This window comes from Motacilla alba, chromosome 3 (genome assembly GCF_015832195.1).
Source record: "Motacilla alba alba isolate MOTALB_02 chromosome 3, Motacilla_alba_V1.0_pri, whole genome shotgun sequence".
In the NCBI taxonomy this organism is placed as follows: domain Eukaryota; kingdom Metazoa; phylum Chordata; class Aves; order Passeriformes; family Motacillidae; genus Motacilla; species Motacilla alba.
In genome coordinates, this window is record NC_052018.1 from 108927045 (window position 1) to 108939190 (window position 12146).

General features: G+C 46.9%; 1 protein-coding gene across 2 annotated transcripts in view; it reads left to right on the top strand.

Moving 5' to 3' along the window:
* Positions 1–654: 654 nt before the first annotated feature.
* XRN2 (5'-3' exoribonuclease 2) overlaps positions 655–12146 on the top strand; it is a 32910-nt gene continuing 21418 nt past the window's right edge. For both annotated transcript variants that reach the window (XM_038132814.1, XM_038132815.1), the window contains exons 1-16: positions 655–792; positions 4684–4811; positions 4905–5016; positions 5298–5409; positions 6153–6211; positions 6291–6380; positions 7380–7452; positions 7550–7600; positions 7758–7915; positions 8302–8376; positions 8463–8596; positions 8683–8740; positions 8829–8936; positions 9614–9658; positions 9949–10080; positions 11086–11204. In XM_038132814.1, the coding sequence (XP_037988742.1) occupies positions 718–792; positions 4684–4811; positions 4905–5016; positions 5298–5409; positions 6153–6211; positions 6291–6380; positions 7380–7452; positions 7550–7600; positions 7758–7915; positions 8302–8376; positions 8463–8596; positions 8683–8740; positions 8829–8936; positions 9614–9658; positions 9949–10080; positions 11086–11204 (1529 nt within the window). In that variant the 5' untranslated portion in view covers positions 655–717. The remainder of the gene's footprint in view (positions 793–4683; positions 4812–4904; positions 5017–5297; positions 5410–6152; positions 6212–6290; positions 6381–7379; positions 7453–7549; positions 7601–7757; positions 7916–8301; positions 8377–8462; positions 8597–8682; positions 8741–8828; positions 8937–9613; positions 9659–9948; positions 10081–11085; positions 11205–12146) is intronic.

Consider the following 12146-nt stretch of genomic DNA (forward strand, 5'->3'; position numbering starts at 1 on the left):
TAGCATGTTGAAGAGTTGGCTGGGGTTATGTAACTCATGTGGAAATTACTGATCAGTCCTGAAAGAGGGGCTGTGCTGGGGAAGTTGCCCACTCTGGATTTCTGAGTATAAGTAACAGCGGTTGTGCTGGATTTAGGGAATATATTGAGCATGCAGCTCATGCAGCACTGAAACACATCATCGATGTCTCTCTTAATTATTGACTTGTTGGGCAACACTGCCTGTGTGCAACCTAAAGCACCCCACAGCAGCACCCCATGCTTGCTTTTTAACAAGGTGCTAAGGGAGGGTGATTCTCCTGTTTAACTGCTCGTTTGTGGCCGGTTTTGAAGAGAAGTTGTCACATTTTGCTGTCTTGGCTGAGTGTGAGGGCAGCAACAGGGCTGTCTCAGGAGTAACCTCCTCTCAGCCTTCGCGTTTCCTCTTGGACATCACTTATGTGCCCTCTGCCTTTGCTTTTCCCCTCTAAGCGTCCCCTTCGTGCCTTAGGAGCTGCCCAGACACGTTTAACGGGGCACTATCCCCTCACGCTCCGGGCCTCCCCTCAGGCCACCATTGCGCCGCCCTCAGCCCGCACCCAAGATGGCGGCGCCGGCTCCGCCGCCGCGCGCGCGCGGCCCCGCCCCCCCTTCCCGGCGTGCCCCGCGCCGCCCCCCGACCCCGGAAGTGCCGCCGTCGCCGCGGGTCCCGCTCGGCGCGGCCCGTCCCGCCGCCGCCATGGGAGTGCCGGCCTTCTTCCGCTGGCTCAGCCGCAAGTACCCCTCCATCATCGTCAACTGCGTCGAGGAGAAGGTGAGCCGGCCGCCCGGCACCGCGCGGGCCCGCTGGCCGCCGCCGCGGGGCTCTGCTGGGGGGGTCAGAACCGGTGGGGCCTCACCGATGCTGAGCCCCCGGTGCTGAGCCCCCGGTGCTGAGCCCCCGTGGGCTGCCCCGGGGCCTTTCCGAGGCGGATCGGTGGATGGGTGGGTGGATTGGGGCTTTGTTTGGGTTTGGTCCGGGTGTTGTTTAGGATTGGGGGTGGTTTGGGGTTTTTTGGGGTTTTGGAGTTGTTTTTTTCCCGGATTTTTGGTCCCGGTGGGAGCGGCCGCTGTGCGGGAGGAGTTATCCCAGCGCCGCTGGAAGGAATGGGCGCGTGGAGGAAGTGGGAATGGGCGGCGGGGCAGGGAGTCGAGCTTCTCTTCCCATTTCCCCTTCTCCGGCCGCTTCGCTGGAATTCCAGCCCTTCCCGACGCCCTCGGCTCTGCCCTCGTGCGACTTCGAGCCGGAAAAGTAGGATTTGAGACACTGGTGAAATTTGAGTAGGGAGCAGCGGGAGCGCTTTTTGTTTCTTGAATGTTTTTCCCAGTCCTTGCTTTTCCACTTTTTTTTTTTTTTTTCTTTGTTTTGGGCGGTATTAGAAGCCGCAGCTTCGGGATTTGCTGGAAGCACGAGTGCAGCTGCCTGCGCAAGGCTCACGCCAAGCCTGTGCTTGTGCTCTGACCTAGAGCAGCCTCAGGGGCTTTTGTCTCATTGCTGCTGTTTTCCAGTTCAGGGTGAACATCTCCTGGCCAAACAGGGAGCTGATTATTCCAAAGGCGTCCTCTAAAATCTGCCTTTCCATGGCAGTGGGAGTTTTTAGGGAGGGCTCTGACTCAGGATTCCACAGGTGCCTTTCCAGGCAGTGTTGCAGCTGAAATTATGTTTGTTTACGTGGGTTTTTTTGGGGCTGGTTCCTTCAGTCACATCCCTGCGGCCACGAGGGTGTTGTGCCATCCTATGGGACACGGTGGGAGGGGACAGGGAGGATTGGGGGGGGTCTCCCTTCAGCAGCAGGCTTGGAGTGGCTGCCCTGTGATGGATTTACTGTGCCCTGAGCGTGGCAAGTTCTCCTCCTCAGTCCTAATTCGAGCCTTTCTGAGGAGGCAAACTCAGAGGAGTTTTTTTGCCTCTGGAGTTCTTGCTTCCCAAGCTGCTTTTCCAAACAGTTTGTGTTCTGTTTTGTTAGACTGTGCCGGCTGCAGTCTGCTGGTTTGGGAAGTTCAGGCCGTGTGCCGGGGCTTCTGCCTCTCTGCTCCTCCTCCTCCCAAGGTGTGCTCACCTTGGGGGAACGCCTGGAAGGGGATAAAATGTGGGAGCACGGTGGAGGAGATCAGGGAAAAGGGGGTGGAGTGGTGGAATTCCGTGTTGAGGCTGCGCCTGTGCCCTGCCTGCAGCGGGATGTTCAGCTCTGTGCTTTTCCAGGGTGTTTTTTGTTTCAGGTTCAGGCAGTGAAGCGCGGGTTTGGTTAAAACTGTGAGTTGCTGTTGTGGTTTTATTGCAGCTGTGATTTCAGGCCCTCTCAGCAAGGTGGGAAGTTTATTTTACCTGTCGCTGCCAGAAGTGAATTTTTAATGGGGGATAATTAAGATCTAAGAATCTGCCTGGGAATTTTTATGGAAAAAAAGGGGGGTTATGGGCTTAACAGTTTCCTTTAGTGCTGAGCTCCAGCAGCGCTGGCTCTTGTGGTCTCTGCACCAAACTCCTGGATGTGACCTCTCCTGAGGCTCTGGGAGCCCTCATTTTGGGGGCTGTCCTAGATAACCCTTTAAGATGTGTCACTGAAAAGCAGCCACAATTTAAGCAGCTGTTACATCTGTAACAGTTTGGGGCAGTTGTCTCTAAGAGCAGATTGGCCTTTTCCAGCGCATTTGTTAATGTTAGATTAATCTCTCTGTGTAATCAAAGCTGCTCTCACATTCAGGCAAAGCAAAGGTTTGCATAGCCCTGGTTTTACTGACTGTGTGTCCCTTTTTTCAGTCTTCAGTAACTGAGCTTGTACCAGCCAAAGTTATTTATTAAAATAAGTGGGAAGACACAACAAATTCCTTGAGTTGGATTTGCCGTAAGTGAAGTGTCCTCATCTGTTGCTGTCCTCATCCACGTTGCCTTGTTCCAACTCAAGAGCGCGTTGCAATTACAGCCGGGGCAGCACGTGGATAAATCATATTCATTAACATTTTTTTATATTCAAATCTGGTCGTAAATCTGAGAGTGGACTAGGACAGCCGGGAGAAGCTGCGGTTTGTCTTACTGTCGATGAATTTAAGCTTCTCTCACGATGTAATCAGCTCCGTGTGTGTTTTAGGATTGCTGTAAATCTCTCTAATCAGAAATTTTGTATCTCCCGGTAGCTTGTCTCTTTGAAATATTGAAAAGTTGATCCTTGTTCTCTTACCTTGCTAGATTAATCAGATTTAAGAAAAAGAAATAATCTTCTTCTTAAGCTGAGCAGGAAGAATGAGAGGAAGATCTTGAAGATAATAAAAAAATCCAGGAGAGAATATTCTTAATCAAATGGATAGGAATTAATAAAGCTGCAGCTAAAGTATCATGTTTGAAGATCTGTTTTCAATGGTTTCAAAAGAGGCTGTAGATGAGAAGTGAACAGTTTAGTTATATCACAAGAGATATCGCTGCCACATACTTCAGCCTTCCTTCCACACGGCTGCTGCATGAGAACCCCGGTGGGTTTGTGAAGGGGGGCTCCTTTCTGCCTCGCGGAGCTGGGATTCCTTCTGAATCCCATTTAGCTCTGGAGAGAGGGTGGCTGGGGATCAAGGAGAATCCAGGGGGGTAGCCCAGAGGAAGGTACAGCGTTTGCGCTGACACTTCGTTTCTGCTCACCTTCATTTGAGTCTGTGTGTGTGTCTGGAGAGCTCAGTAAGGGAGGAAAACAGTGGTGCTTTGGGGGTGGCATCTGTCAGGATGTGCCAAATGTAAATACTACATCAAGACTTGAGAGGGTTTCATTTTGGGGGTAAGAAGTCAGACAGTCCTGCTGCTGCTTTAAGCAGGAAAATTGTCCAGAGTTGACAGCATAATCTCTAAGTTTTGGGTTTTTTTTCTCTCTGAATCTCCATCAGAGATGTGGGGAACTCACTCAGTGAGTAGCAGTCTGCAGACAGAAGTTTGGGAAGGGCTTGATGTTGGCTCAGGAGCAGCTGCTGAGCTCCATGTGATGGGAGACCCAGCGGTATCCCGGTTTTCCCCATCCCAGGCATTCCTGTGACCGTCGCTTTCACCTCAGAACATGCCATTCAATTTTAAACTTGGCTTCATGCCCAGCTGTTGAAGAGGACACTTTGTTCCACCTTTGGGTGTGTTATAACCCATTCCAGCCAGAATTCCTCTGAAAATCATCAGGCTTTTCCTTGCTCAGGCCCTGTCTCTTCCGTGCTCTTGGGGTTTAATCCGTGTGCGTTATGCCTGTGGCTGGTGGAAGGGAGAATCAGTGTTGCTGATTGCCCTTTGACCAAACTAACCACAAAACCAAACCACAAGCCCAACAACAACAAAGGCCCAAACAAAACAAACCTGAAATTATGGTAAGGAAACAAAAGTGACCGTGGTTGTTGAGGATGTTGAAGAATCTGCTGCTGGAGCAGTCCAGGCACAGGTGGCTCTAGGTGGTTTAGGATGAAGAAATAGTATGAGATATGGGAACTTCTTGTCAGGAGAAGAAAACAGCTCTTCCATAACCCACCACTTTGTTTTCTGGTTGAAAGCAGCTGTAGAAAGAAGTGCTGTTTAATAGTGAAAAGTGCAGTTGCAGGTAGTGTGGGTACTTATTGCTCTCTTTTTCTTCTGCTGCCTTTAAAACCAAAACAGACTTAGGATGAGTCTGTGCATGAATAGCTGAAATCCTTGTCCCCACTGCATCCCCAGGTCAAAGAGTGCAATGGTGTCAAGGTCCCCATTGACACCAGCAAGCCCAACCCCAACGAGGTGGAGTTCGACAACCTCTACCTGGACATGAACGGCATCATTCACCCCTGCACACACCCAGAGGACAAGTAAGGCTCTTTGTTTGGCTCTCTGCAGGTGCCATATCTCTCTCTCCTTGCTGACAGCATTTCAGGGGTTAAATTGAATGCTCTGTGTTTTAGGCCAGCGCCCAAAAATGAAGATGAGATGATGGTGGCGATTTTTGAGTATATCGACAGGATCTTCAACATTGTGAGACCGAGGAGGCTCCTTTACATGGCCATAGATGGAGTGGTGAGTATTGCCAGACTGGGTTTCCAGCTGGAAAATCCTCATCTCCCCTCAGGGCACGGAATCACAGAATGGTTTGTGCTGGAAGGGACCTCAAAAATCACCTGCTTCCCCATGGGCAGGGACATCTTCAAGTGGCACAGGTTGCTCCATCCAGCTTGGCCATCAGTAGGTCTGATGAGAGGTCAACTCTTTGTAATAACTTGTGATCCAAGGGAGCTCTCAGGACAGGAGAGATTGTCTAGATGCAAAAAGTGACCTAAGCTCTCCTATACTTTTTTTAGGCCCCACGTGCCAAAATGAATCAACAGCGGTCCAGGAGATTCAGAGCCTCAAAGGAGGGCATGGAAGCAGCTGAGGAGAAGCAGAAAATCCGACAAGAAATTCTGGCCAAAGGTAGGGCGGTGGCCTTTTCAGAGGTTTTTCCTTGAGAATCACCTTGTTCGATCGCCTCAGTAAGGTTTAGAGAAGGGCTGCATGTGCATTGCTGGGAGGAGGAGAGAACAAGCCTGGGGAAGGCTGGATCTGTGTTTTCCAAAGTTGAGAACTGAGACAAAACAAAATGTCATCTTTTCTTCTTTGGTCTCCTGCCTGAAATGAGTTTGTGTTGAGTGCTCTTAATTCCTTTTGAAAATAAATTGAACAGAAGAGCAGGGATAAATGCGGTGAGAAACAACCAAAACCCTTCTGGAAGGAAGTACACGTTTGTAGGGCTTGATGAAAGGAGGATTGAGGCTTAAAAGCAGGGATCAGATGGAAATACTCCTCTACAGGGATAATAAGCTGCCAGCAAGGGGAGTTACTTGACAGCGAAAACTCTAAATTCAGTGAGGAAACAAAAGTCAGAGCAACTTTGAGGGTGGTGGTGACACAGCTGGAGTGAGATGGGGGGAGTGTGTTACTGCTGGCTGGGCTTTGAAATCACCTTGATGAAGTACCAGTGTTTGTAAATGTGGCAACACCGTGTAGGATGGAGTTGATGCAATGGTAAGAGTTGGTTTGGTTTGGTTTTGTGGGAATTTTATTAAACAAACTGGTTTCAGAGAGTTAATTATTCCCAGGGGAGCTGTCTGGGTTTTGCCATGCAAACATGTTGGCAGTGGTCCATCTGGATGTAACTCTGCCCTCTGTTGCTCCAGGTGGCTTTCTGCCTCCAGAGGAGGTGAAGGAGAGGTTTGACAGCAACTGTATCACCCCGGTGAGTGGCCTGGCCCTGTACCCAGCAATTGCCAGGGGCTGAATGTTGGTTTAATTCCTTTCCTTCCTTCCCTCTGTAGGGAACCGAGTTTATGGACAATCTTGCTAAATGCCTCCGCTATTACATCGCTGACCGCTTGAACAGCGACCCGGGCTGGAAGAACCTGACAGTGAGTTTCCCACTTTCTCACTTGAGGGAGATGGAGGAAGTGTTTGGGCTAGGCTGAGATCCAGCTGAAGAGTAGAAATTTAACAGATTTGTCTCTTGGCCTGGCTGTGAGCTGTTATTAACAACGGGCCAACGTGCACGTCCCTCTGAGGCTCCAGAGATCCATTCCGTGCTGATAGCTCCCTCTCCCAGCACCATTTGCTGTGATTTCATTGAAGGACAAGGAGCACGTGTGCTGCTGAAAGCCACAATTTCACATAATGGGGAGACAGGGCTTTAGGAATACTTTTTCTGCTTTCGGGGGAAGTATCAAGATACATTGTAGTTGTATCTTTTCTGCTGGTTTTTTTTGTAATTGCTCCCGCAGCAGGCTGCATTTTCTCTGTTGCTCTAATGGCAGGCAATAAAAATAAGGCATGCCAGCTTTCTTGCCTTTCTGGGCTGGGAAGTTCTCCTCTGGTCTTGCCCAGCCACTCCACTCCCCCAGTTCTGTCTGTGTGTGCTGCACACAAGGAGCAGTGCAGGCAGAAAATGCAGCTGCCTGTGCTGTGTGCCACGAGCTGACTGTTCAAGTGCTCTAATTAGAGGGCAGTTGGCTCTGCTTGATTCCCCCCATCAGACAGGGGTTTTATAACCACTAATTCTCGTCAGGGTGAGGAGGGGGGTGATGAGATCATGTTTCAGTGCATCAATGAGCTGAATCTGGGAGTTCTCTAGTGCCCATTTCATTGGCCTGATAATTTATTGGACACGTCAAACGTGACGTGATCATTTCAGTGGAATCTGAAGCAGTGTCAGCTTCAGCCTGGAACTGGTAGAGCAAAGTGAAATTCTCTTCACTTGCTCCTTGCTTGTAAATAATTTCATCTTAAATCACAATATTTTAGCTCAAACCACAAGTTAGAATTTCAAGTATTCCTAAGTCAGATGCTGTGTTCAGTATATCTGCTTTTTTTCCTGTGACAGCATTAATTGTTGCCATGATTTGAATGCTTTTCAGGTTATTTTGTCAGATGCCAGTGCTCCTGGTGAAGGGGAGCATAAAATCATGGATTACATCAGAAGACAAAGAGGTAAAACTCCAATTAATGTGGACATTTTGCTTTAAGTTAAGCTCAATAATAACTTACCTAGCACGACATTAACAAAATGTAATTTTCTTTTGTGTAGCTCAACCCAACCATGACCCAAACACTCACCACTGTCTGTGTGGGGCTGATGGTAAGTTCTCTCTTGCTTGTGGTTCCTGGGTAATCACATCAGTATCTTGCTTGAAGCAGAATCCACTTTGCTTCTAGACATTAAAAAAACCCAAACAAACCAGAACTTGATTATTTTTATCCTTAATCACATTTTATTCTTCTCCCTTGCTTGGTAGCTGATCTGATCATGCTTGGCTTAGCTACACACGAACCAAACTTCACCATCATCAGGGAAGAGTTCAAACCAAACAAACCCAAGCCATGTGCTCTCTGTAACCAGATGGGGCATGAGGTTAAGGATTGCCAAGGTCTGCCCAGAGAGAAACAAGGAAAGGTAAGAATTTTGCTATTTCTAGGATTTTTTAATCTGTAGTGTATAAGGAGATTCTCAAATGGTCCTTGCTGTTGGTTTTAGCTGAAGCATGGTGCAAATTGTTGCTGGGAATACCTAGCTGTCCCCTTGGAAGTAAAAGTACAGAAGTGTCATGCCAAACCTGATATCCACTCTTGTGGTGTTTTGTTGTTTGGGGTTTTTCCCACTGCATGAGAACAAACAATCAGTAACTGAACAGATGTGCAAAGCACAAAATACACGCTTGGCACAAGGGGCTGGGAGCCTGGTTTTGGATCTCTCAACTCCTCTTGAAGCAAGCCTTGTAAGTGGGGCTGGGGAAGGTCTGGAATGCACTTGGATCTGATGCGAGTCCCCTCTGGTTTCAGCACGATCAGTTTGCCGACACCCTGCCGATCTCAGAGCAAGAGTTCATCTTCATCCGCCTGTGTGTCCTGCGAGAGGTGAGGTGCAGCAGCTGCTGGCTGTGAATTCCATCCAAACCCCTGCAGTGTCCTCTGAGCTCCTTTCCCTTCTGTGTGTGTTGCAGTACTTGGAGAGAGAGCTCACCATGGCCAGCTTGCCTTTCACTTTTGATTTTGAAAGGAGTGTTGATGACTGGGTCTTCATGTGCTTCTTTGTGGGGAATGACTTCCTCCCTCATCTGCCATCTCTGGAGATCAGGTAGATGAGAATCTGTGTTCTTTTCCTGCAAGAACGCCTCCTGTGCTTTTCACTACCAGGAGTCTCACCCTGTGGTTTGTGTTTAGGGAGGGAGCAATCGATCGCTTGGTTAACATCTATAAAAACGTGGTGCACAAAACCGGGGTAAGAGTTTTTCCTTTTCCTTAAAAAATATCTGGGTCTTTGCCACAGAACAGGCTTGCTTTTTAACTCTGTTGTTCTCTGACTGCAGGGCTACCTGACTGAAAGTGGGTTTGTGAACCTGCAGCGGGTCCAGATGATCATGCTGGCTGTTGGGGAAGTTGAAGACAGTATTTTCAAAAAGAGGAAAGATGACGATGTAATTTTTTTGTTGTTGTTGTTCTGACATTCTTGGGGTTAGGTTTTAATCACTTACTGTTAGCCAGAGAGTCTCCTTTAAGAGAATAAGAAAAAGAAAAAAAACCCACAAAATTTGTATTTTAATTGTTATGTATTTTCATTGTTATCTCTGGTGAATTCTTCCAGGCTCAAAAAAGAATCTTGCTTCCAGCTGAGTTTCTTTTCCTGGAAATGCCAGTTTGACGTTCAAGTTTTCAGTTGGCCCAGGAATCACAGAATAAGAAATATCTTTCCTTGAGTCTCTTCTGCTATTTCTAAGACTGTCTCTCTGACTTTTTTTTTGGGCAGCTCTGCTGTGCAGGCAAGGAGTCTGTGTGCTTTGACACTGCTGTCACCCCCAAATAAGGCTGCAGCTAAATTTAGTAGATCATTTAAATCCTTACCAAAGGATTTAAAACTCCAAAGTTTTGGAGCTTTGGATACCCAGCTGGTTTTATTTTTCCCCTAGATTTTCAGGGTAGGGTAGAAAATTCCATCCCATTTCTGTTGGATTTACAGACACAAGAATTGACCCATGTCTTATTCAGAACATTCCCTAAAAACCTTGTGCTGTGGTCAGTTGAGGATTATAATGAAATCATTTGCCAAGGAGTATGTGTCCTTGACTGACTTTTTTCCCCTTTGTTCTTCATTTAGGATAACTTTAAAAGACGACAAAAAGAAAAAAGGAAGAGATTGAAGGTAAGTGAATTCCTTACCCAGTGCAGAAACTAGCAAGAATTTAAATGTCTACTTTAGTTTTTGGATGTTGGAACTGCAGGTGTAATCATGGTGTTTTCTGGCTTGTGTGTAACTATTTCAAAGTTAAAAAAAAAAATTAGGTTGATTTTTTTATTTTTTAATTATTCCATATTCAAAAAATGTGCCTTTGTACATTCATTTCCCCACAATGTTAATCTGAAAATTGTGAGGGAGCATCATCCCAGTGCTGGGGAGATCACAGGGCTCTTTCAGCAGTGTTTATCTTGCAGAGGGATCAGCCTTCCTTTATTCCTGGTGGTCAGTTTTCCCCTCAAGCCCTGGGAAATCGATCCAGCCCTCAGGCAATCTGTAACCCTCGACAAGCTGCCTTTGAGATGAGGATGCACGACAGGCAGAACTCGGTGAGTGGATGTTCAGAGGGGTTTGCACAGAGAAAGGAAAGCATTGCAGAATAGCAGCGTTACTCCAGGCACCTTTTTGGCAGCTCTGTCGAGTTTTCTTGGAAAGCTGGCACCTCAAACATTGTTCTTCAAGGAAGTGGCTTTTAATGAGTGATTTTCCCAAGAATGCTTGAATAAAATTGTCTCCTTTATTTCTGCTTAGAATGATGCTTTTCCCTGGGGAAGGCAGAAACTTGAAGTTTTGGGCAAGGTATTATTGAGGGGAAAACTGGAAAGAAGTGCTCTGTTAGAAGTCCTGTTAGCTTTAAATAACAATTATGACAAATATTTTCTTTCTTGGTATAAATCTTCATCCAAACAGCGAACAGATTAAAAGTTCCTTTTCATCACAGAGATGTGTGTTCTGTCTCTGAAGTCTAAATACAATGTGCCTTTTCAATTTCTGATGCTCTTCCCTTTTAATCTGAAAACTTTTTTGCACAGGAGTAACACAAATTAGTTCCTTTATGGAATGGGAGGCGTTTCTTTTAGGCTCTAATATTAAAATAGATACATTTGAGAGGAGTTTAAGAGACCAGCTGTCAAGGAACTCAGAGTATTTCTGCCAGTTCTGAGTTGGAAGCACCTTTTTTTTCACTAGTGCCACGAAAGGAAGTTGCAGCAGAACCTGTAGTGGTGTTCCAAAATGGGACTATATCCAGAATGGCATTTTTTAATCAATTCATACTGTGTTTATTGCACCTGTTTCTCAAAGCCAGTGACATTTTTGCCCCTGTGCATCAATGCCTGCCTTTTAACAGGGATGTGATTTTCCCTTTTGCCCCTTGACTTTATTGATGGGTTAAGGGTTGTGCAGCCTTTGCCTGGAGTTTTTTTTGGAACTGAGGAGAAGGCTTGTGATTATCACAGAGCTGTTAATTTTAACTTCATTTTTAAAAGCCCAATAAATCTTTCTCTTCTCCCCCCCAACCTTCCCCTGTTTATCTCTAATAATTCTGACCCTAGACAACTTCAGCATCTCCAAACACCAGCCTGACTCCTGACAGCAGCCCGTCCCTGGGAGGAGGAATTAAGCGGAAACCTGAGGACAGTGACAGTGAACCCGAGCCAGAGGATAATATCAGGTGAAGCCATTTTTTGTAGCACTTTGTTAGCAAATTGCTGAGATAGATGCAGCCTAATTAATGCCATTTAGCTCAGTGCAGCTCTGCCTTCGGATGCTTTAGTGATCTTTTTATCCAGCGGTAATTAATGTGGAGGGTGAAGATATCCAGTAAATTCCAGTGAGATGGGTGAGCTCTGGCTGTTCAAGCTAAGTATCCAGATTAGTATGCATGCAGGTTTGCAGCCTCTGAGCCACTGCTCCCTCTGAGACCGAGCTTGGCGAGACATTCCCTGATTATGTGAGCGGAATGCCGCTGTTCCTGGAATCTGGGAGCTGTTTAAGCCCGCACAGCTCGCAGGTGGACAGCAGGATCGGTGCTCTCCACCATCTTTGGTTTGCAGCAGGCCCTGGTTTGCCTCTGACTTCTTGCTTTGTCTCAGGAGGGCTGAGTCTGGGATGGTCGAGACAGGAATTTTCTAGGAATTAACCACCAGTGAGTCTGCACTGGTCAAGGATTTCAATGAAACTCTTGCTGTTTGCGTCGAGGGTGGAGGCCCTTATGACTGTTCCTGAGAAGTGCAGCCACAGGGGTTTGTTTTCTGTAGAGCCAGGTCATGGGTGGATGTGGGAAAACACTCAGGGTTCTTTCCTTGGGGAGTTCTGGTCACAGTCATCACAGTGTATTTGTGACATGTGGCCCATCAACTCCAGCAATATCACTTGCTCTCATTCTTATTTTCTTTTCAGTGTGTCTATATCTGAACAGACTGTTTTGTTTTTTTTTTTTTTAAATCAATCAACCAGTATTTTTATATAAAATCATACATTTTAAGGATAAATTACTCCATCTGATTTCCATCTGAGTGTTAGCAGAGCTGCTAAAAGAAGCTTGAACAGTATGAGTGCACTGTGGTGATTCACGAGCAGCAGTGGTTCTGACAGGGTTGGTATTGCCAAGGAA